Source organism: Amphiura filiformis, chromosome 17 (genome assembly GCF_039555335.1).
Source record: "Amphiura filiformis chromosome 17, Afil_fr2py, whole genome shotgun sequence".
Lineage (NCBI taxonomy): Eukaryota > Metazoa > Echinodermata > Ophiuroidea > Amphilepidida > Amphiuridae > Amphiura > Amphiura filiformis.
In genome coordinates, this window is record NC_092644.1 from 10,186,721 (window position 1) to 10,212,337 (window position 25,617).

At 36.2% G+C, this 25,617-nt stretch overlaps 1 protein-coding gene across 2 annotated transcripts; it reads right to left on the reverse strand.

The window, feature by feature from the left end:
* Positions 1-9,705: 9,705 nt before the first annotated feature.
* On the reverse strand, positions 9,706-25,617 carry LOC140136912 (uncharacterized). 2 transcript variants are annotated; one of them, XM_072158563.1, is made up of 8 exons: positions 25,441-25,617; positions 21,987-22,105; positions 21,040-21,182; positions 20,173-20,289; positions 12,196-12,462; positions 11,302-11,428; positions 11,127-11,211; positions 9,706-10,455 (listed from the first exon to the last, which is right to left on the reverse strand). In XM_072158563.1, the coding sequence occupies exons 3-8, from the start codon at positions 21,179-21,181 to the stop codon at positions 10,108-10,110; spliced, it is 1,086 nt and encodes a 361-aa protein (XP_072014664.1). In that variant the 5' UTR covers position 21,182; positions 21,987-22,105; positions 25,441-25,617; the 3' UTR covers positions 9,706-10,107. The 2 variants fall into 2 exon arrangements, with proteins under 2 accessions (XP_072014664.1, XP_072014663.1); XM_072158562.1 differs by having other exon boundaries at positions 25,428-25,617.

Below are 25,617 nucleotides of genomic sequence, written 5' to 3' on the forward strand. Positions count from 1 at the left end.
AATCCCAAAAAAATTAGCATATTGGCCTAGACTATGCCATAGTCGATTTTTGATAAATAAAAATGTTATTAATCATGATGAACGCATTCAGTTGAACTCGAAATTATACTGATATTTATTACATCAAAATACTAGTATAAAATGGTTATGAAAAAGTTTATATAATTATATTTGTGACAGTAAAAGTAAAGTACTAAAAGTATACGTAGAATGCAACATATCATAATGGCATAATTTTAATGGCACTTCAATACTGAACAATTCTAATTTTAGAATCTGCCAGTTTATTATCCGAGTTAAAAATCCACTTGGGAAGCTAACAAACAGAGGGAGTACGGTGACTGAAAAGATCAGATGTGAAAATCTATCAATTGTGCACAAATAATTGAATAGTTTTAACTTTTTAATACTCTGGCTATTACATTTAAGCTTTAAAAAGCTTAAATGTAATAGCCAGAGTATGCACTAATTGGCAAGTGGACTACGGAGAAGTCTAATATTGGCCCAAATTGGACCTCACATATGAACTTATCAAGTCTTTGCCATTCTAAATATGTATACTTTTATATACTTTACACCAACAATTAAGCAGTTATGAGGCCCGAAAGTTTCCATAATTCCAGGGTTCAGACCAACCTTAAGATGATTACAGAGTGGCAGAAAATTCAAAGTATATACACATATGATCATGCAGCAATACCTTAAAACAAAATAAAGGAATTAAAGTTCAAATCTCCATTTACGGAAGTGAGAGTTTACCTTTCTTTTTTGCAATTAAGTAGGCCTACTCTATTTCCCTATTATTCTTAATGTAGGTTTAAGGGGGTACTATACACCCCTGGCCAATTTTGCGCCTATTCTTGCATTTTTCTCAAAAATTATAGCGCATTGGTGGTAAGTAAGATATGTATATTATAGGGGCAAGGACTACAACTACTGCACTGAAAATTCAGCAACTCAAGGCAAGTATTTATTGATTGATCAAATATTGGTTTTCCCTCATTTTTGACTGTAACTCCGCAACTGTTATCTGTGCTGAAATAAAATTCCCAGTGCAGTAATTGTAGTCCTTGCCCCTAAAATCGAAAGGGAAAGAAGTAAAGGATGTATTCGCCGTAGAAGTGATGCAATTAATCGGATTCAGGGACGCACCATTAGATACTCGGGGGGTAGGAAGTTGGGATCGGGGAAAGGCGGCAAGTTTTTTTTTTAATTTCATGCACAGTTAGGCGGGGAAAGTGTTTTTTTTTAGTGTTGGTGGGGAAAGTTTATTTTTTGCTCTCTTATTGGGTGAGGGTTTTTTTTCAAAAACTTCCTACCCCCACCCTGAGAATCTAATGGTGCGTCCCTAACTACCATAACAATAGATGAATACAATTTTCAATATATCGCCCTGCACTAGGCCCTACAACGTTCACGCGGCACACCGACATCGCCTGGCTAATAATTACTTGGTACAGCAGAGATACTAAAATCAATACCCGGGATCGACACACGTGAATGTGCTATGCACGATTTGATATTTAGACGAAAATCTTTGGATACCGTGGTAGAAAATGATGAATATCTCCCGTAAATGATTTCGTCTAAAGAAACCAGATTTGGTTCCTTGCAATTGAATACATATGTTCAACGGATATGATAGTCGTTAGCTATAGCGTCTTGAGAAAGAAGCGAGCGTCTTGAACTCAAAAACTTGACCGTTCTGATTTTATATGTGCCGAACTATAGTGCAGTGTAGGCCAATCGTGGAGGTAGTCTAAAAGCAGATGAACTATGGCCCATTATGCGTCTCAAAACTATTAAACAGGTCGGAACAAAATGGCCATGCGTGGCGGTGAATTCAATCTACCATGGCGATTTCTGCCATGAAGATATCGGGGCGATGACACTGTGCGCGGTAGCCTAATATTGAACCTAGACTGCTGCCCTCATCTAGACGGCTGGTGGAATAAGTCTAGTATTGAATAGATATATCAATACAAATTCCTTTAAAAAGGAATAGGGCGAGCAAATGAGGAAGTGTCAAGATAAATGTGTAGTTATTTTATTGTTTGAACTGTTTCTATAATTCGCATCGATCATAATGAGTATGTTTTTACGTGCCTCAAATGACAAGGACTACGGTATTTAGCCCAAGTTGCAATGAGACTGTACAGTGTATGGACAGTGTAGCCTATTTGTCTAACCATTTTGACTTTTTAATTCTGACCATGTGATTAAAACAGGCTTTCAGATTGGTGAGCTATTGTGTACCAAGTGATAAGGCCGTAGTAAAAATACACTGGATAATTCATGACAGCCAATGTACTGGCAAAAGGTGGGGCCAAATAAATCTTAGTTGATTCTTGAACACAATTTAAGCAGGAACCTTGAGGCAGAATTTGAATACATATTATCCTGTAACGTTTACTTAGCCTAACAGTCAATGAACGTTCATTGTTAGCATAATAAGTAGCTTTGGGTATCCTATGTTTATGAAAAAAAACTTGTGTTTACAAACGAATAACATCTGTTATACATATACATCTAGGCCTACTTGTTAATACACTGAAAGTCTAATAGAAATGAAGGATAAAGAACAATTTATTACAGAACATTTATTGTTCATTAAAGTAGCTATGAGTATACAATGTTTACAAGATAAGAGCGTTAATGTTTTGTACATGAAGTTAACGTCTTTGCTACATAGCTAGTTGTTAATACATCGAAAATTTGACACTAGAGATTTACAATTTGATGACATCCAAAATAATTTAGTATTGAAGAATTTCAACAAATTACAGAACTTTCATTTGTTGACATACTAGCAATAATATTGTTAACAATGTTGAAAATCATGTTCATAAGCGTAACATCCTCTATACATCTATTTATTAATGTTCATAAACGTATAACAATTTAATACATCTATTTCTTAATGCTCATAAACGTAACATCCTCGATACATATATTTATTAATGTTCATAAACGTCCTTGATACATCTATTTCTATTTCAATGCTATTTTATCTCCGTGTTATGACAATAAATTTGACCCAAATAACATTTGTAAGAGGTAGAAACCTATCAAAATAGTATAACGAGTTACTGTTCAAATATTTATAATACATGTATGTTAACATGTTACATGTTTTAATGTCAACAACACCCCTCACTTAACAGACATTAAGTCTCAATCGGCAGGATCCATAAGTGCTAAAGTAAATATATTTTCTCTTATCCAGCCGAAGTTTCCCCATTTAAGTACTCTCTTTAATTTACTCAAGGTTGTGTTTGTATAAATGAATTCAGTCTCGTGACTTACCTCATCCCTTTGTTCTTTAACGAGGCTATGGCGTATCGTATCATTAACAGACAGGCCCGTACTCGGGGGGGGTGCGTGGGGTGCGACCGCACCTCCCCAAAAAAATCCCAAAATGTACGAATTTGTGAGCGTAGCGAGCAAAAAAATCAGGGTTTTTACGTTTTTTGGTCAAAAAAGGTCCAAATTTGGGGAAGAAAGTCCACTTTTCACAAAATCGCCCCCCTTGGAAAAAAAAAGTCCACTTTTTCAAAATCAGCACCCCCACAAAATCCTGCGTACGGGCCTGTTAACAGCTTATATACGCTATAGATAAAACAGCAAGCACATACAAGCAAGTATTTTGCCAGTATTAATAAAACTATAATGAGGCTATTAATGTAGCCCAACTGTACGTAAAATCTGGCAATACCGCTAAATCTTAAAGAAATATCTTAAAAAATATCTGTTGCAATTTTCGGATTTGCATACAAGTAATTCTAGTTCATCCAAGTTGTATAACAATTATTTCTTTTAATACAAACTCATTTCTTGTTAAGAGGACTTTATAGCACTGTTTGAATATCAAAATGAAGTACTTTCTTTACAATTAAAATCTATTTTATGAGACATTTTAGGGATTCCCCTTTCTTGCATCAACTTGATCAAAAACAAATTGAATCATTTCTAATTTTGGATCATATGGGAATATCCCTAGAGATTGTAAAGTAAAGATGCCATCATATATGGGATTCCCACAGGAAGTGATGTAATGGGATTTCCCCTCAGGAAGTGATGTAATGAGAAAGGTTAATGTTATAATTAAGGCTTGGGAATTCCCACAGTCACATTTGGCTATTAATATTTGGGGATTTCCAACTGCTTGGTATATAAGAAAAGGTAAACATATTTCTTCACAGTTTATAGTGTTGATCTGGGCTAGCTAGCTAATATGCTTACAGTCCAATTCCTTCAAAGAAAGGAAATTGCAAACCAGAAATATTTTATGTAGTCAAAGTACTACTATTTGCCAGTGTTGTCGGAGAAGATCTAGAATGCGTCAAAGAACGTACTTCTTCCAAGAAAGGAAATAAACTGAGCTCAAAAAGAAACTTATAATTTTTCACAAGGTCGTATCTTGAAATCCTGCCTATCAAATTCTACCAAAATTACACACAGGTTTACTTCAATACTCTACTCTTAACACAGGTCAGTAACCACGCAGTTATCCAACTGACACAACAGCAAAATGCACTGACATAGAACAGCTTCCTGGAACACATTCACAGCCCAGCCCTGTTTCATGAAAAAAGTGTATGAAAAGCAGAAAGCAGCACCGTTTTATCATCTGTGCAAGGATCTTGTGTGCATTCTCACAGATTTTTTGTGCTGGGTGCCAAATGTTGGGCTGTGAAAGTGGATGAAGTCCAGGAAGCTGTCCCATGACAGTGCATTTTGCTGTTGTGTCAGTTGGACAACAACTGCTTGGTTACTGACATGTGTTTTGAGTAGAGTATTAAAGTAATCATGTGTGTAATTTTGGTTCATTTTGATTGGCAGTATTTTAAGATATGACCTTGTGATTCACGCGTTGTAAAAAATTATAAGTTTCTTTTTGAGGTCAGTTTATATTCTTCTGTCGACTTGCTGAAGTCTGGTATTTTGATTCAACGCAACTGTCAAAATAAGTGGGGACAACAAGCAGTCCTGCTTCCTGAAGATATTGTGTGAAAGGTGGAAATAGCGCCAAGTTTGGAGAAAGCAGCGCAAGGAGTTGAGTTTGGAGCAAGCAGCGCTAGGAGTTAAGTTTGGAGGAGAAAGCAACGCAAGGAGAAAGCAACGCCATTTTTGTGTGAGGATTTCATACGCAAGGATATTCATAAACTCAAGTGTTCACTGGACTTCGCTGATTTTCGCAGGACAAGTGAATAAGGATAAATTACATCAGTCGTCCAGAACATTGCAAGAACTTTATGATTGCCAAGAAGAAGAATGCTGGCTAAGTACAAAATAGATCATATCAAAACGTTAGGGTACCCTAGCGTCATTGATCATTTTCTTATTTCATTCCATTAACAACCGTCCACTGACATCAACAAAATTCAGACATTTTCTCAAAACATTTGTATTACTAACCCCACAACTTTGACATTATTAGTCGTATATCATGCTTCTTCATACCAAAACAATCATGAGAATGTCCTGCAATTTAAAATCGCATCGAAAACAATGTAGATGATATTGTTTACTCGCAAATAATTTTTATTCACCATCGCCTATGTATTAGAAATGCTCCGATCTGTGCCTGAGATCCGCGTTTTTCAGCTTTTCTACTGCTTTTCTATGTATTTTGACCATTTATCTCAAAACGTTACAACGTCGTGGCACCATTTGTATACCTGCTTCCTGGTATCCAATTGAAGCTTGGGATGTTTCCAAGCTTCTCATCTAATAAAGAATCTGATTTGCCAAGTATCTCACTCGCTTATAGCGAAAAAACTATAAAAGGAGTATATGAACTTCTGAAGCAAAACCCCCATATCACCTCTGCATGAACCAGGTATATTGGTCTCTCCGCAATCTGTATACAGTGCGTGCAGTGACACGGTTGGTATGCTGAGATTTCACCAAAGGTTAAGGATGGTAATCTGAGAATGCATAGAGCCATACGCAGAGATTGGGTTTGACCTTGTGATCCCTATAAGCAGTGTTGGAAAGAAGTAATAAGTCGCAGTGTGCAAAGGGTCTCTCACAGCTAAAACGTTTTGATATGAAAGAGTGATTATATTTGATTATTGTGTATGTGCATTTGTTGTCATATATTATACCAATCATAACGTGCTTTCAATTAAAGACTTAGATTTTGTTAGCTTAACCAAACAGTGTATTTGTGTTGTGCATTCGTGTGAGTTCGGGTAAAAGGTGATTTTGGCCTTGAGTCAAGTACGACTCGTAACAAAATACAGCACGAATATTTTCTGCAACGCTGTGAGCAATATGTATGTCAAAACCCATCGCAATAGCGCGAGAAACGCGTTGTGTTTCTCGCCCCAAAAGCTTCAAAAGTCGTGTTCACACAGGCGGACTTAAATCACTTATTACGGATAAAAGCAGAGTAATTTACTGCGTGATATCATCATGGCTGCAGCTGCAAATGTTAATATAAATAAACGCAATAGAGGGGTCAATTGGAATCAGTAGCGGATCTAGAGCAGTCAGAGGGGGGGCAATTTGAGAAAAAAATACTAAAATGCAAGTAATGGCCACGAAGCGGCCATCGCGTCGCGCTTGCGCCACTTCTAATAAGTGATTTAAATTTTAGTTTGAAAAAGCCTAAAATTTACGAAAAGACGGGCCAATTGAAGCCATTTGTGGATAAGTTTTGACTCTTATTGTATGAATTATCGCTTTATAATTATGTACCCATAAAGTTGCGCACGCAGGGTGTGTCTGAGGGGGATGTGTCCCCTCAGAAGTGAGAAAATTTTGCAAAATGAAGACCTAATTGAAGCCATTTGGTGGACTATTTTTGCACTATTATTGTGTAAAATTTTAAGTTTGAAAAGGCCGAAAATTTGCGAAATGACGGCCCAATTGAAGCCACTTGTGGACAAGTTATGACCTTTATTGTATAAATTACCCGATATTGCTTTACATGTATATAAACATAAAGTTGCGCACGCAGGGGGGTGTCTGAGAAGTGAGAAACTTCTTGAAGACCTAATTGAAGCCATTTGGTGGACCATTTTGGTACTATTATTGTGTAAAATTTTATATAGTTTGAAAAAGCCGAAAATATCATATTTGCGAAATGACAGGCCAATTGAAGCCACTTTTTTCACTGTTATTGTATGAATTATTGGTTTAAACATCAAGTGGTGGGTGTTAAATACAGACGCGAAAACGGACATTTGTTTGTATGCACAGGGGGGGTGTCTGAGGGATGTTCCCCTCATAAGTTTGTAAATTTTGCAAAATGAAGGTCCAATTGAAGCCATTTGGTGCATCATTTTTGCACTATATTTCATTGCTTTTTGCATATCGGCGGGCTCGCCGTAATTTTCACATGCTTTTGGGCAGAGGACCCGCCTTCAATGCCTAAAATAATCACAGACCTATATATTATAGATTGGAGGGGGCCGCGGCTCCCTCCCCCCTGAATCCGCGCCTGATTGGAATGAAATGACAAGGAAACTTTGGCTCTCTTCAAAATCTGGACGAGACCAGGAAATTATTCCTGGGATAAAATGAAGCTTTGGGAGGAGATAGCCACGCTATTATATGACAAGGGATTCCCCGTACGGTCGGGGGAGCAGACACATGCTAAGATAAAGGCACTGAAAACTCTCCATCGCACCCTCCATGATCATGAGATGAAAATGAAAAGTTCAGGCGCAGGATCAATTAACCATCCTTATTGGGATGACCTACACGAGTTTCTGGGGGGGGGGGGGCAATGTAAACCCTCCAGAGGGTTCAATGGGGGCAGTATGGCCCTGCATGGATGTAGATGGAGATGAAATTTATTAAGCTATAGGCATGATAACAGAAAGGCATGCAATTGAATTTTATAAGATGATTAAGGGAGGGGTCCCAAATATACGGAAAAGAAAAATAGGGGTGACCAATATGTAGGAGTCACACGATGACTACAGATAGTGTGTTTATTTTATTCAAAAAAGACTGATGCCTGTTTGGGGGGGCAAAAGGTGGGGGGTGGGTCATAAAATCTTTGCTGCCGAAATAGGGGAGGTCGCAATTTTATTGAAGCCTGATTTGTGCTCCTTCGTCACTAAACAAACCGTCCGTAGCGACAATCCACAGTGTATTTTACCCATACGAAAAATCATTCTGTACAGTGGATGCACAGATCACTGTGACGCAATCAACCAATCAGCGTTTGGGAAATCGTTAACCCAATGACGATATTGGTGCAATTTCATTGATAAAATTGATAATTTTTAATTGCAAATATTTAATTTTTGTGTGTATGAATGTCAATGTCTATCTCAGTATCTGTCATTGACATATCGTAGCGTGGAATGCGCTGAAGGTTGTGAAACGGATCTCTTGCACATTTGGCGGATCTTTTGTTTTTTGTGACATTAAAAATCCATCTTTCGCATGGCCGCTGTGTGTGTTTCCCGGGTGTGGTGTGTGTGTGTACGTGAATGGGGGTCGGCTATGCACGCATGGATTCTGTTGATACGACCTGCATGCAGAAACACTATACTGCTGGCTGAGTGTACCAGTCGTAGCAGGGTGTAAAATATACAACAAAGTCAATGTTTATTCTAAAATACATTATGGTGTAAATATAAGCATTTGAATAATTTGAACCTGAAAAAATTGAACATGAAACTTCTTGAGTGATTTTTCAACATATTTGACTGTTGGATAAATATGGGTGCTGCAGCTTTGGAGCTAATGCAACATGGCGCATTACTTTGAAGTTGGTAATGGGTAAATTGCACTGTGCAATCTCATAGTAGTACTACGTCTTTTCTGATTGGCCAATCATCGTTATCATAAAATGTTAAGACTGAGATTTGGCTGTCAATCAGCGATGGGCTTCAGCGCATGCAGCGGTTGATGGACAGCTATGCGGTTAGTAAATCCACACAACGTACGTGAGTATGCGTTGCGAGTCGCTGACATGAAAGGCGATATCAGACGATTGGCGCCTCAGTGACTGCTAAGCTCTAGCGTAGGCCTATATTTTGCGTTTGCGGTATCTACAAATAGGAGGGGGGGGCTATGATGTTTAGTGTCACTTACACAAGTCACGTCCTATAGCCAATTGAAAACAGTTTTATTTGGAAATTCATTAACCAATCAGCGATCGTCATTTCACGGGTTGTCGCGGCCAGACGGTTTGTTTAATGACGCAACCCGGCTGGGACCAAATTTTCCTGGTGACACTGGTCATCAATGGTCACGCATGATTACGACACGAGGCCAACTTTTCAATCTACGACTCGATTATTACACAAATCATTTTCGCTGAAAATTTAATACAAGCTGAAGTCAGTTAATGTCTATCATTAGAGAAGAGCATTTAGCCCACGTTTCCGGGCCACGTTTGCTCACAGTTGTAGATATAACCATTTGAGTGTTCGTGACATGCATTTTTAAGCTACTTCGCGTACCATAAATATTTATTTTTCCGCAATAATTCAATTTTTATACGTTATTATTTGCTTTATCATGTTTATACTCATGTTTCATATCTTATTTATGAGCTTAATCGGAAATTAATGACTCGTGTATTCCATTTATGAGTGTTTTCCAAAAATCCTTCCCACAATGCATTGGGAATTTGTAATAACGTCATCGCTTCTAATTTTAGAAGAGTTGGAACAACTGCTGACTAACTAGTCGTATTTTGTACTATGTTTAAGCCTTTATTTTCCCTAAGGGGACGAAAGGTGTTTTCAAAGTTCAAAGAAAGCGTCATAAACTCGTTAATAGGGTTAGGGTTAATTAGTAAGGACATGATAAAAGGTAAAGGGTTATGAATGATGTAGGTCATATTCAGCTGTTGTCCCCGGCCGTTGTCCCGAAGAATGAAATCGGAAGGTTCAGGCCCCCCCCCCTTCTCTCTGTCTCTCTTGTTATATTACATAAAGACGTAACACACGCACCAAATTCGGCATTTGCACGGTTTAGTAACCATGGTAACTCAATTGATAACAAATGCACGGGAAAGTGCACTATAGATATTAGGTATATGTAAGTCGGAATTTTGAAATATATTAGCAAATTATTAGAAAGAATTTGCTTCATTGAAAAGGCATCCGACGATGCCGCTTGCAAAAAACAATGTCATGCTTCATCTTTGAGGATACTCAGAATTGCGTCCCTTAATTTGTAATAGTCCTCCTGGCAGTTGTAAACGTTTACTGACATTCTACACCACAGTTTGCCCATGACGTGACATATTACTGTATGGACACGATGTTTGTCGTAAATGTCTTTCTTTAATTCATCGCTATAGTGTCCCTTTGTTTTAATTTCATATTCCCGTGTGGTTTTTGTATCTGGAAGACCAACTAGTATCATAAATGGCGCCCTCATTGAGTTGGGAATTGGCAGGCATGTTGAATTCCAGGCTTCTGATAACATAGAAGAGGCCCAATCCTTGAGTTTGCTGTTGTGTTCTACGATTGCATCCTGTGTAAAAAGGGAAAATCGTTTTCGGTTTTTTTAACACTAGGTCACGAATTATCATTATTGGAACATCAAACACGAAAGTCAATGTCTGCTGACAAATTGGGCTATTCCATTTAAATTCCACACTACCCCTGTGGACGATTTTGGAAATATCTTCCACAGTGGGAGTATGAATTTTGAATGGAATGAACATAATTATTAGGCAGTTCCATTTGAATTCCGTACACCTTCTGGGAAATATTCAACCTGAATCTTCCACTGAGGGAGGAGAGTTTCAAATGAAGCTGCTCATGTGTTCATTACATTTGAAATTCATACTCCCCCTGTGGAAGATATTTCCCAAATCTTCCACAGGGGGAGTGTGGATTTTAAATGGAATAGCCCAATGTCACATTTCTCAAACAGCTTGTGACCCAGGCTGGGAAATAAGAAGCACCAGACCAGGGGATACGTAAAAAAACTCTTAAATTTTTAAAAAATATTTGAAGCTTGTCGTTTGCAGTCATGCGCAAATTCTATGTTCAAATCAACTGACATTTTGGACTTAATTTTTCTTGGATTATCTATTGAATCATACTCTCAAAAGAGGATGCTAAAATCACGAAATACCCCTTTAATACTAGGCTGATGCGATGGAAGCGTATTTTTTAAATGGATACTTGGATACTTACCATTCCTCCTAGACTTTGATAAAACTCTATGGCTTTGGTTGCAGTCAAATATGGAATAGAATCTCGGGTGCCTTGGTAAGAGTACCTGCAAAAAATCAGAGTTAATATTATTCAATGCTAACTCCGAAAGCCATAACAAATACGGTATATGCTTTTGAATACATCTTTAACCTACCTATGCTGAAGGTTAGCGTGGAATATCTTGGCTGAGGTAATGATTGGATGCGTGGTATTGTGATGATTGGGATGTATCCATAGTAGCGCGCAACCTCGTGGACAAAACACCCATTTGTGCAGATTACCTGAAAAAGAGACGAACAAAGAATTGTCATCATCATCGCCATCGTCGTCGTCATCATCATCATCATCATCATCATCATCATCATCATCACCATCATCATCATCATTCTCGTTATCGTCATCACCATCATCATGTATCATCATCATCAGATTCATTTGAGTCATCATCATATCGTCGTCATCATCACCATCATCATCATCATCGTCATCATCATCATCATCATCATCATCATCATTCTCGTTATCGTCATCACCATCATCATGTATCGTCATCATCAGATTCATTTGAGTCATCATCATATCGTCGTCATCATCACCATCATCATCATCGTCGTCGTCGTCGTCGTCGTCGTCATCATCATCATCATCATCAGATTCATGTGATTCATCATATTGTCGTCGTCGTCGTCGTCGTCGTCATCATCATCATCAGATTCATTTGATTCATTCATAGCGTCATCATCATCATCGTCATATCGTCATCATCATCGTCATATCTTCATCATCATCATTATCATCATCATCGTCATATCGTCATCATCTCCATCATCATCATCATCTGATTCATTATTTTGATTCATCATCATAATCGTCATATCATCATCTCCCGCACCATCATAATTATACAATTTAGCTGGAGAATACGTCGTCATCATCATCATCATCATCATCATCATCATCATCATCATCATCTGATTCATTATTTTGATTCATCATCATATCATCATCTCCACCATCATTATTATTCAAAATATGTCAACTTCCTTACCGACGTAATAATCTGCTCGCAACTTTTCCAGATCGAGGTGCAGTTGTCCCGGACAATGAGCTCCGTCAATAAGCGCCAAGATACCATTCTCATGACATAGATCTACCAACCTATGGACGGGTAATATCATTGCACTCACGGATGTAATGTGATCAATTATCGCTAATTTGATTTGGGGGGATTTTTTGATCACTTTGGCATAGGCTTGTACAACTTCATCTTCGTCTTGAATTGGCATAGGTATATCCATCCGAATTACTTCTATATCTGTAAAAAATAAATATAAGAACTGATTAAATTTAGTTTTGTTCAGTTCATGACAGTGAACATTAATGCCACTTGCCCCCACATCTCATATGCATAGTTTATCCCTTACATATACTGTGTCTTGAATACCGTAGCTATTGTAGCCCACCAACCCTGTGGTTAAGAGGCTAGGAAATAATTCCTAATATCTCATACCCTAATTTGTATGCCTTTATCTTATCCTGCCCCACATGACAAGGACTATTTAGCCCATTTAATCTGGCAGTTAGACTGTTCAGTGTATAAATTTGTAGCCTTTTTTTTTTATATAAAAAACATGTAATTGGCTTATAGCCATCACAAGCTGACAATACACATAACTGATTGGTTAATCAAAGCAGGTCATGGTCAGTATACTGAATGTTTACTTTGTGATTAGGCCTATCATCTGTATAGAAAACTATGCAGCAAGCTGCAATGGGCAATTTATTTCAGAAAAAAGTTCAATATAACTACATTGCACAAAACTAAGTCCATTATCTAGGCTATGAGACAAATATCCCTGCCTGACAAAAGCTAGCAAGACCATATTTAAATAGCTGTGTAATTTGTTTACTTTAGTGATAAGGCATCTTGCATCTGTATAGAAAATTATATTCAATACATTTGAGATACATGTATTGCCAACATGCAATAATAGTGGACATTTTGTGGATAACTTCGTAGCCAAATTTGTTTGCTGTAGGTAGCTGAAAAACCTAAATGCAAAATGAGATCCTGTAGGTGGCTTAAAAACCTAAATGCAAAATGAGGTTTTTAAAAAAAAATTGTTTTCCAGAGTCAAGACGCAGGTATCATTATTATGCCTTATATCACTTATTTATTGTTGAATAAGTGCAGAGTAGGTTAGATATGAATATTAAAAGTTAGACCAAAGTAGCTCAAAGTACTATACACCTGATCCAGGGGATGATTTAAGTAGGCCTACTACCCAACACCCCACTGGCTTAACTGTGCAGTAGGTGAGCAGTGTGAGTAACATGACGCCACTGCTCTGCTATACTGCATACATGCTGCATAGAAGTGCATGGTTAAATATTTGAATTTGTACAGTTATATTTACATTAAAAACGCTATGAACATGCTGGTCGATTTCACATTCTATGTTATCTACAGAAGGTGTGAATTATCCTTTAAACACATATCACTTTTGTTCTGAAATCGACCAAGTAATAATGACACACACACAATTCTAAAACAACATCTTTTGCACAGTATTCAATGGGATTTGAAAAGCAAAGTGGCAGTTGAAACTCTGGTGATAACACTTTTGCAATGCATGATGGGGCTTCCTTAAATCATCCTCTGCACCTGATCCGGGAACTTTGTCTTTTTTAAAGACAAATTCTTGTTTAAAACTAAATTTAATCAGTTCTTATATTTATTAAAATGTTAGTAGACATGGTAGAAGATTATCTACGTCCGACCATTATAGATCAAGGGTTAACTATTATTGTTTGATATCTTTTGGAGATAATACCAGCTGATATGAATATGATTTAAGTTATATATCCGTACACAGGGCTGCTAACAAAGGGCCTACCCTATCCCAAAGCTATAAAGAGTAAACATTTCAACTGCATTTTTTAAGGCTATACAGGACACAGGTCGCTAATTTGAAGGGTCATTGGTCCAAAACATTAAATAAGGGACGTTATAAACTAATCATAACCCTAAAATTAACCTATAACCTAAGCCCTAATCCTAACCTAAACCTAACCCTAAACCCAACAGTAGCAATATTCCTACACTAACGCTAATCCTAACATTGACCCTAACTATCATCATAACCCAAACTCTAACCCAAAATTTAACTCTAACTCTAATCCTACCCTAAAATACCCTAAAGTTAACCCTTTTTTCTTTTTTGCCAGCCCATTCGCGGGCTGGTGTATATTTCTGGGATCGGGTCTGTTTGCTCAAGAGATTAACTTTTATTGGTATTGGAATGACTTATTTTTTAAATTTTTTGCGGTGGAATTTTTAAAATTATTGTAATTCGATTTGTCAGGAAAAGTAAGTATGTTTTGCCGTTTCAACGAATGAAAACGAGTGAGTATTACCAAAGTTATGTTTGAATTAATATGACTTTAAAAGTTTTAGGTATAGGCCTAAAATGTAACAATAATAGTTAATATACAGCATCATATGGTCAGCAGAAGAAAATTACATCACCTATGATCCGGGGTCCTTGACCATGAACAGCGTGATATCATGTTGAACAGATCTAAGAATCAAAATCTTCATCATATGGACCATATTGATGTCAAAGTAATTATCTATCCTATCCTGTGTCGTTTTATGGATAATAAAATTCCCTTTAAAGGGAAAGCCAGCCTCAATGTAGAAGAGGTCTTGTAATTAGTTTTGGTCAATGTGAAAGGCATATTTAGGATCACGGCTTACTACATCCATGTTACATGACAGTCCACCAAACCATCAACGGTGATGAGAAGATGTACACTGAAATTGCAGAAAACATTAACTCCTAATCTCCTGTCAACTCTTTAATTCATTATTGTTCATTATTATTAATTCATTATTGTTCTCTAAATTGTTCTGTTCTGGTTTTATTTGTCTTTTCAGCTTTTTACCCACGATATTTCAATTTCCAATTTTTTAATACCATAACTTACGAACTCAATATCTTCGCTTATAGGAATGTCCGATTTTATTGGGGAAAACGGCATTGTGGAGCAAAATAGCTCTTTATGTGAAAGCCTCCAAATGTATAAGCTGTCCAAAAGATCTCACTGCAATCTTCACTCTTGTGTGTTTTGACTGTAAGTTTATGAATGACTCAAAATGCTATTGATGAAATAGTTGCTATCATAAACATCAGTTTTGCCTATTCAACATGTTCAACGGGAAAAATCCGACGCAAAATAAAGTTTTTAGGGCCTAGCTAAAATATGGGCATAATTTATGCATGTATAGGCCTATAGTATTGAACAATGTACCCATTTGACATGCACTTATAGATAAATAAATTGTCTTACTTTGTTAATTTAATAACTTCTATGTTATAAATAAAATGACACATAACGTAAGTGAAGCTACTTTCTATCTTTTTTATTTGATTCATAAACTTACAGTCAAAACACACAAGAGTGAAGATTGCAGTGAGATCTTTTGGACAGCTTATAAATTTGGAGGCTTTCACATACATGTAAAGAGCTATTTTGCTCCACAACGCCGTTTTCCCCAATAAAATCGGACATTCCTAAACGAAGATATTGAGTTCGTAAGAAACAATATTAAAAAATTGGAAATTGAAATATCGTGGCTAAAAAGCTGAAAAGACAAATAAAACCAGAACAGAACAATTTAGAGAACAATAATGAATTAATAATAATGAACAATAATGAATTAAAGAGTTGACAGGAGATTAGGAGTTAATGTTTTCTGCAGTTTCAGTGTACATCTTCTCACCGTTGATGGTTTGGTGGACTGTCATGTAACATGGATGTAGTAAGCCGTGATCCTAATAAAAATCCCTTTAAAAGGGAGTACCCAGGCCGTACGGAGGTCACATGACTGCACAACCCCCCCCCGGACTGCCCCACCTTGGCTCCACATAGCTGCAAAGAGGTAGGCAGTGTATGCAGTAAGCCTATATAAAACACAGGTCTTCTGATCAGTCAAGAACTTAGAAGGTGGTGATTCAACCAAAGAACTAGTACTCCACAACTGAGCTATGATTGCTGAATAAGTAATAAATTCTGCACAAAAAGTAACTCAGCTGTTATAAATACGCCTATAGCTTCAGAACTAATAACTATGTTCACAATATTTCAATATAAAAAGAAGGATGATTTTTTTACGCGCATTTTGATACCCAATTTATCCAATTTTGTTCAATATTAACAATACAGCAGTGTTTTGATAGAAAGATACCCGATTTTAAAAGTTGCAGCTATTTGTATTGATTTGAAGTAAGCGAGAAGATAATGGAGGGCTTTACGCGCTACAGTGCTAGCATAATAACCATTGATCGCTGTAAACTGCAACTTTTAAATTCGGGTATTCTTCTTTAAAATCACTACTGATTTGTTAATATTGAACAAAATTTGACAAATGGGGTATCAAAATGCGTAAATAAATCATCCTTCTCTCTATGTTGAAATATTGTAAAAATAATAATTAGTTCTGAAGCTATAGGCGTATTTATAACAGCTGAGTTACTTTTTGTGCAGACTTTAGTTATTCCACGAGTGGCCTTCAGGCCTATGAACTACATGTATGCTACTACTAGCCATACTGGTACTACTAGGGTTGTAAAGGGGTGGAAAGTTTCCGGGAATTTTGGAAAGTTTCCCGGAAAGTTTCCGGGAATTTTGAAGGGCCCGGGAATATTGGGAATTTTGGGAATTTTCAATTATTGGCTTTTATTATGTTTTTAACTTGTATTTTAATATTTAATCATTGAGAAAGCAAACTGAAAGCAAATTTAATCTTTTCACAACATACGAGGGGGTATCCAAAAGTTTTTGACATCACCCAGAAGGAAAAGAGCTATATTGATGAAATTTTGTCAGTGTAATCACTGGTCCTTATGTACATTATGGTCCAAAAATGGTCTCATAAGTATGTTTACTTTTTTACAGGTGGCGCTATGATGGGCAATAGGCGCATAACCTTTTCATGATAATATCCTCCACTTTCTTGAGTTTCTTCACTGTGGCCGCATCATCCGTAAATGATTGACGTCCACTTCTTGGCTCATCTGTGAGGGACATTGTGGCCAGTTTGGAAATTCCTTTTTCAAAAAGCAACAGTGTCATATGATGGGCAATCGTCACCATAGATAGCTTTCATTTCATCATAGATTTTCTGAGCATTGTAGGCCTAACCCTCCAAATGCAGGAACTTAATCACGCTGCGTGCCTCACTTTTCACCATCTTGCAGGTTATGCGCCTACTGCCCATCTAGCGCCACCTGTAAAAAAAGTAAACATACTTGTGAGACCATTTTTGGACCATAATGTACATAAGGACCAGTGATTACACTGACAAAATTTCATCAATATAGCTCTTTTCCTTTTGGGTGATGTCAAAAACTTTTGGATACCCCCTATATATGATGTTAACAATCAGGTAAGTGCTACCAATGAAGAATAGGCCTTGTTTATATGTTCTTTTACCACAGATTTTCAGTATTAAAAAATGACAAAAAAATTTTCATGTGGGATTTTCCAAGTCCAGCATCTTGCATATTTTCAACCTAAAATGTTGCATATTTTGGGAATTCCCAATTACCATTAGGCCATCGGCAATTCATTCATAGTTTCCTCTTGGAGATCTTGAAAAGGGGATGAGGTCACATTTCATTATTCATTATTTGGCATCATTTTATTATTTGCTATTTGTAGAGGATTGGATTCAAACATAAAACATGTTCCAAATGTTACTGCAGCATATCATACATGTAGGTTCATTTTGCTCATATAGTGAAATAAAAATCTTTTAAAATAAGCTACTATTATTGCAAGCGCATCTGAAACTGCACCGGAAAGTGACAAGGGATTTAGCACACGCTCTACCCCAACTGCAGCAAAACACTGCTACAATGCTTACAAGAATGAGACAAACATAACTGACAAGTAAACACTTTCATAATGACATCAACTTTGAAAATTGAGATTTGAATGAAGATAATGAAAGTTTTGGCCAGTTTTGAAAAATGACGAGCGCTCCAAGAGTAAACTATATAAATTCATGCCGGTGACCTTAATAATAGTTCTGCTAGTTCATTGCTAAACATTTTCTTATCATTTTCAGAAATCATGTGTTAAATATTTTAACAGCACATGTGATACTATACTTCTTGAATAATGAATATGAATGCTGTAAAATTTATGTTTTGACATGGAAACATAACTGGTGATTATGAAAAATAATTGGTGATTATTTGCATTTTAATTTTCAAAAGTCCAACCAAACGCAAAAAAAAAAAAAAAATGTGTATGTAGGCCTACATCATGGTACGAGTACATATTTTGGTACTGAACAGACGACGTTAACTCCCGGACATTAACTCATGCAAGATCTTTTTAGTTCGCATCTTATGAGCTACATGTAGCACTGAATGAGAGTTTAAATTTAATATTCAAGATCACTTAGCTGGTAGCTGGTAACAAAATGTTGGTAGTGCTAAAGTATTCTATTACTAAAATAAAAGTCTTTATGTAGGCCTAATAAGATTTAAGATAATGATTATTGTTTCAAAACTCATTGTAATACTGGCTAGTGTAAAATGTTTTACAGAACAAAAACATAACGCAGTAATATCTGGTCATGCTTGTTGTTTTCTTTGATAAAAATGGATATTGATCATTCTTGAAGTTCTTTATTATTGTATGCACTTATAAATTACTCCAATACCCTAATCTACACAGTGATTCCCCTGTTTAAACTTGGCTTTTTAGATTTGAATGAAAATTCCCGAATATTCCTGAAAATTCCCAAAATTCCCGAAAATTCCCGTTTAGTCCCAAAATTTCCGGTGGAAACTTTCCACTTCGAAAATTCCCGGGAATTTTACAACCCTAGGTACTACATGTAGCCCTCTGACTGCAGTCAGATAACATCAATCCCCATTATGCCAATATGTTTGTATATAAATGTATATGAATGCATGTGGTGTTACTATGCTATAGAACATTTGGCTCAGAGGTCACAGCTAGGATATCAATTTAAAGTAAATGATTTGGTACATGAAGATCAATCAAAACTAATTATGAACTTGAGACGGCCAGATTTAGTGACCTTCTCTGTCAAACATTGCACAGATTCTCATGTTGAGTATCTGTGATTTTTGTGAGTGAGAATGTTTCACTGGCAAATGCTTAGGCCTAATCAATGCTTAATTATTTTGATAAAAGTAGGCCTATATCAAACAGTCTAAGTGGAATAACTTGCATGATGGGAGCAGGAGGATTTTTTACAATTAATTTAGTGTCCGATTATAATACATGTAGCAGACTTTAATAGTAGTTTAATGGTTCCTTCTAATTCAGTCTGTGATGAGAACAACAATGCAATTCAAATCATAGATGTGTAAGAAGTGTGACCTCAGACCAGCCAGCCAGCTAGCCAAGTTCATGAATTAGTGGCCATGGCCATTCACCGGTCAACTTGCATATTGCAACATCATCCCTATATGTCAAAAAATAACTTCATAGGCTACAGAACAGCTGTACGAATAATTGTCATGGGGACTTGAATGAGGTTAATATTCCATCCATTCCCTAGGTAAAGTCAAGCACTACTGAATATAGTTTTATGAATTTTGTCATGGGGAGTGAGGTTAGCTTTTTAGTAGCCTGCAGATCCATTAGATACTCTGCATTATCCTGTAAAATAATTTTAATGAGGACGAAGCAAATGCATTTGGCTACTTCGTTTCAAAGTAGCCAATTTGGGTTCAAAGGACAAGGTCTAAACTGAATGTAATATCACCAGGCTGAAGCCTGGGTGAAAAAATGCCTTTCACATTGACCAAAACTAATTACAAGACCTCTTCTACATTGAGGCTGGCTTTCCCTTTTAAAGGGAACTTTTATTTACCCTTTGGACAAACAGGCTGTTCCCGTTTTACTCATTATCTTGCTTATTTTTTAGTTAAGTTGTGGCTATAAATTACGAAAGAAATTCGTTACCCATAAATACCTTGGTTTTCTTTGGCTATATATTGAACTAAGTTGCTCATAGACTCGTATGTGTGGTCAGTACATAAAATACCATCACCTTTGTTCCAGGACATTGATTTGACAACAGCATTTATTCCTATTATGTAAAAAGCAGAACAATATTATGAATTAATCAAAACAATTACCTTCAGGTATTGCTTAATTGTTGTATGGACGTTGCAGTACGTTGCTGTTCCATTTAAAATTCACAATCCCTGCGGAAGATTTTGAAAAAATATCTTCCACTGGATGAGTATGCATTTCTAACGGGATTAACACTTTAGGCAGTTCCATACACCCTATGAGAAAGATTCAATCTGAATATTCCACTGCCCGGTTCCACAGAGGTGAGTTTTAAATAGACTTGGTTAATTTGCTAATTCCATTTGAAATTCATGCTCCCCTGTGGAAGATATTTCCAAAATCCTCCACAGGGGGAGTGTGGATTTCGATGTTAATACTGCATGCAAAGATATTTAAATTCAATTTGCAGCACTTGGTATATACGTGTGAGTTTTGTCTTACTCGATGTCCCACATTAAATGCCCTTACCGGAAATTCAAGTTCACCCATTAAAAGCAGTGTCATCGTGTTTTTAAGGGTTTTTCTGGGAGTTTTTTTTTTTTTTTTTTGGGGGGTGGAGCATTTTTGAACATACTTCTCATCTTTAATAAGGAATTCCTCCTCTCCGGGATGAAGAGCCAACCGAATGCTACATAATTTAAGGACCCGGACAACAACGTTTTATATATCTTCATTTATTTCACTTATAATTCATTTCAATTCTAATTTTCTTTAAAAAAAATAATAAAATAAAAAAAGAATACGGTAATGGAAAGGAACTTACCTGAGGTAGTGTTTTCAACCAATACTAAGTTCTCTTTACAACACCCTATGAATTCAGCAACCTTGGCTGCAGCATTGATGTAGCGGTCATTATCGAGGTAACGATACCAATGCTCCGGATTTCTCTCTCGCTCCTCCATCATACTATTAAACAACAGATGTAATAATTCATCACTTATTCCATCAGCACAGCATTTAATGTCAAATTTTGACATTTTTAAACCGTGATTTTTGTGTCACATTCTTTTTAGAGCATTTTCTTTTCTTTTGAGGAAAAAAATGGACTGAATCAAGTCTGTCTTGTGCAAAATTTAGTACCACGTTATCAAATCATGTTACAAAATTGTCAAAAGTTGTCGCTATCGCAAGGTGGCGCGCAAAAGCTCAATGATCCGGCTGTTTTTCAAATTTATGTAGGTCTCTATTTCAGAGAGTCTTTGATCTGCTCTATTGAGCAGGCAGCATGTGACACAAAAAATCACGGTTTAAAAATGTCAAAATTGACATTAAATACTGTGCGGATTGAATAAGAGATACGTATTTGTAACGTCATTCACGGAAATATTTAGAGAATAAAGATATGGGCGACATGACATAATGATGTCGTCTGTGTTATATGAGACGAAAGATGCACGACAGCGGCTAAAAACAATATCTTTATTCTCATTCAAATGAAAATATTAATAATAAGTATACCCAATCTTAATCAAAATTAAATCCTACATTTTACAACGAATTACCTAGGGCTTTATAGAATCGATCAGTCCAGTTATTTGCCATGCTGCATCTCCAATTGGTTCAAATAGCGTGTACGAGTATCGCACGCGTTGAACCGTGTCATATCGTGTCATATCACACGGCTAAGAACCAATAAGATTACAGGACCTTTCTCACGTGTTACGTTACGATATCAAAACCAAGGTAAAGAAATATGTGCACAAAACTCACCTCAATTGACAGTCCAAAACCTTTCTCGGTACCGCGCCATAGTACTAGTAGCCATGATTCACTTGAGTCGAGCTTTCATCGAAACAAAACTCACGTCGCAATAAAGTTCTCCCGAACTCCTAACAAGACAAATAATAAAACGTTTTGTGAAAAATAACTTCAATATTTATAAATCACCTTAGTAACAATTTATAATTCTTATGATCTATTTCTATAACACGTTAAGTGGTCTTATATTGGACTAGTATGTCGAGCTTTCATCGAAACAAAACTCACGTCGCAATAAAGTTCTCCCGAACTCCTAACAAGACAAATAATAAAACGTTTTGTGAAAAATAACTTCAATATTTATAAATCACCTTAGTAACAATTTATAATTCTTATGATCTATTTCTATAACACGTTAAGTGGTCTTATCTTGGACTAGTATGTCTCCTATAAAGCATTGTTATCTAACTGTTAATATTCATATCTCTTTCAGTATTGATTTTTTTTTTTTAAATCACTAAACTGCTAAATAACATTTCTTCAGATTGTTTCACATCAAAACTCCCATTGGGCGCAAAATTCCTTTTTTAAAGGAATTTTCGCCAGCCCATTCGGGGCTGGTACCTGTTTCAGGTTTGGGGTCAGTTTACTCAAGAGATTATATTTTAGTGGTATTGGAATGATTTTTTTTTTTTACTTTTGTGGTTAAATTTTTTAAAATATTTTAATTCGATTTGTTAGGAAAAGTAAGTATGTTTTGCCGTTTCAACGAACGAAAACGAGTGAGTATTACCAAAGTTATGTTTGAACTAATTAATTATGACTTTAAAAGTTTAAAGGCCTAAATGTAACAATAATAGTTAATATATATAGCATCATATGGTCAGCAGAAGAAAATCTGACATCACCTATGATGTCATATCAGTGTCCTTGACCGGGGGTCAACACTCCTTGACCACTGAACAGCGTGATATCATGTTGATAACAGATCTATAGAATCAAAATCTTCATCATATCCCCGGATCATATCACAGATTCTCAACAATCTGTGATCATATGGACCATATTGATGTGAAAGTAGTTATCTATCATATCCTGTGTCGTTTTATGGATAAAAATGACTCAAAATGTTATTGATGAAATGGTTGCTATCATAAACATCAGTTTTGTCTTTTCAACGGGAAAAATCCGATGCAAAATAAAGTTTTTAGGGCCTAGCTATAATATGGGCATAATTTATGCATATAGTATTGAACAATGTACCCCATTTGACATGCACTTATAGATAAATAAATTGACTTACTTTATTAATTTAATAACTTCTTTATTATAAATAAAATGACACATAACTATTTGATTCATAAAATTACATTCAACAAAATGATTGAAGAGAAAACACACAAGGCACTAGGCAGACTGTTATAGAATGGAGTATGTAAGATGCCATGTCCATAGCTTCGCAGGAGTTTCCGACTAGCAATCAACATGATCAGCACATTCAGAAAAACACAGTTTAAGAGTGAAGATTGTAGTGAGTAACCAGTCCTTTATAAATGTGCTGGCCACTATCTATTATAATATAGTAGGCTTAAACTATACATTGCGAATTAATTAAGTTATTTTAAAATAAAATGTACATGTAAGTTAACTCAAACCGGCAGTGTATATATCGAAAGCAGTGAAATCGGACATTCCTAAGCGAAGATATTGAGTTCGTAAGTTCTGGTATTACAAAATTGGAAATTGAGATATCGTGGGTAAAAAGCTGAAAAGACAAAAAAAACCAACGACAACAACAACAACAACAACAACAAAACAAACAGACCAGAACAATTTGGAGTACATGTAATGAATTAAAAGAGTTGACATGAGATTAGGAATTAATGTTTTCTGCTGTTTCAGTGTGCATGTTCTCATCGTTGATGGTTTGGTGGACTGTCATGTAGATGTAAGCGTGATCCTAAAAATGCCTTTCACATTGACCAAAACTAATTACAAGACCTCTTCTACATTGAGGCTGGCTTTCCCTTTTAAAGGGAATTTTTATTATTAATGTATTTCAAAATGTTTATAGGCCTACTCGAATTTATAGGCTTGTAATAACTTTTGAAATGAACTGAATGTTTTTCTTTTGGAAAAATAATATATAGGGCTACCAGCTACTGTCTACAGTATTTAGTTAGCACTGCAAAAATGTCAACGCTAAACAAGTTTTGGTTCTCGTCCAGAGGTTTTTCATGAATTGAATTGATGAGGGAAGGAGTTTTCTTTTTAATGAGCATTGCCAGTAGTTTTCGGGTTTTTTCTTACAGTGCTCAAGTACAGGATGATGCCATTTTTCTTTCTCTAAACTTATTTACATGTACATGATGTATAAATCATAAATCATTCTAAAGTCTTTAAAAAAATTTTTAATCTGACAATTCCCAGAAATTGAGGAGGGAGGGGACGATATCCAAAACAGTAGTTTTATACGGCCTAACCAACCTACATCGTGTGCAAATCAACATGCACTAAAAATATCATATCAAAACGTTTTAAAATAGCTGTGAGAGACCCTTTGCACACTGCGACTTATTACTTCTTTCCAACACTGCTTATAGGGATCACAAGGTCAAACCCAATCTCTGTGTATGGCTCTATGCATTCTCAGATTACCATCCTTAACCTTTGGTGAAATCTCAGCATACCAACTGTGTCACTGCACGCACTGTATACAGATTGCGGAGAGACCAATATACCTGGTTCATGCAGAGGTGATATGGGGGTTTTGCTTCAGAAGTTCATATACTCCTTTTATAGTTTTTTCGCTATAAGCGAGTGAGATACTTGGCAAATCAGATTCTTTATTAGATGAGAAGCTTGGAAACATCCCAAGCTTCAATTGGATAAAAGGAAGCAGGTATACAAATGGTGCCACGACGTTGTAACGTTTTGAGATAAATGGTCAAAATACATAGAAAAGCAGTAGAAAAGCTGAAAAACGCGGATCTCAGGCACAGATCGGAGCATTTGTAATACATAGGCGATGGTGAATAAAAATTATTTGCGAGTAAACAATATCATCTACATTGTTTTCGATGCGATTTTAAATTGCAGGACATTCTCATGATTGTTTTGGTATGAAGAAGCATGATATACGACTAATAATGTCAAAGTTGTGGGGTTAGTAATACAAATGTTTTGAGAAAATGTCTGAATTTTGTTGATGTCAGTGGACGGTTGTTAATGGAATGAAATAAGAAAATGATCAATGACGCTAGGGTACCCTAACGTTTTGATATGACTTGGTAAATATTGACTATGCATACAAACTATACAATGGTAATTCTTTATCAAATGAAGCATATATTAACACTGTATTCTATACACACGTATACACACCCACCCCCACCGTCAAAATTGTTGTGGTCTATGGTGTATTCCTGGAGAATTTAAATTAATTTTACTTACCCCGGGTACTTACCACCATTGCGGGTGATGTGGACAAATTTTCCATGTGATATAAACGACAAATCAAAGTAAAATCTGTTGTAGAGGACTAGCCTACACGTTTGATGCCATCATACATAGGCTTACAAGCAGGGGTGACACTAAATTCACAGTTTTTGCATTAGCAACGCAAACCTATGACGAATTTGGT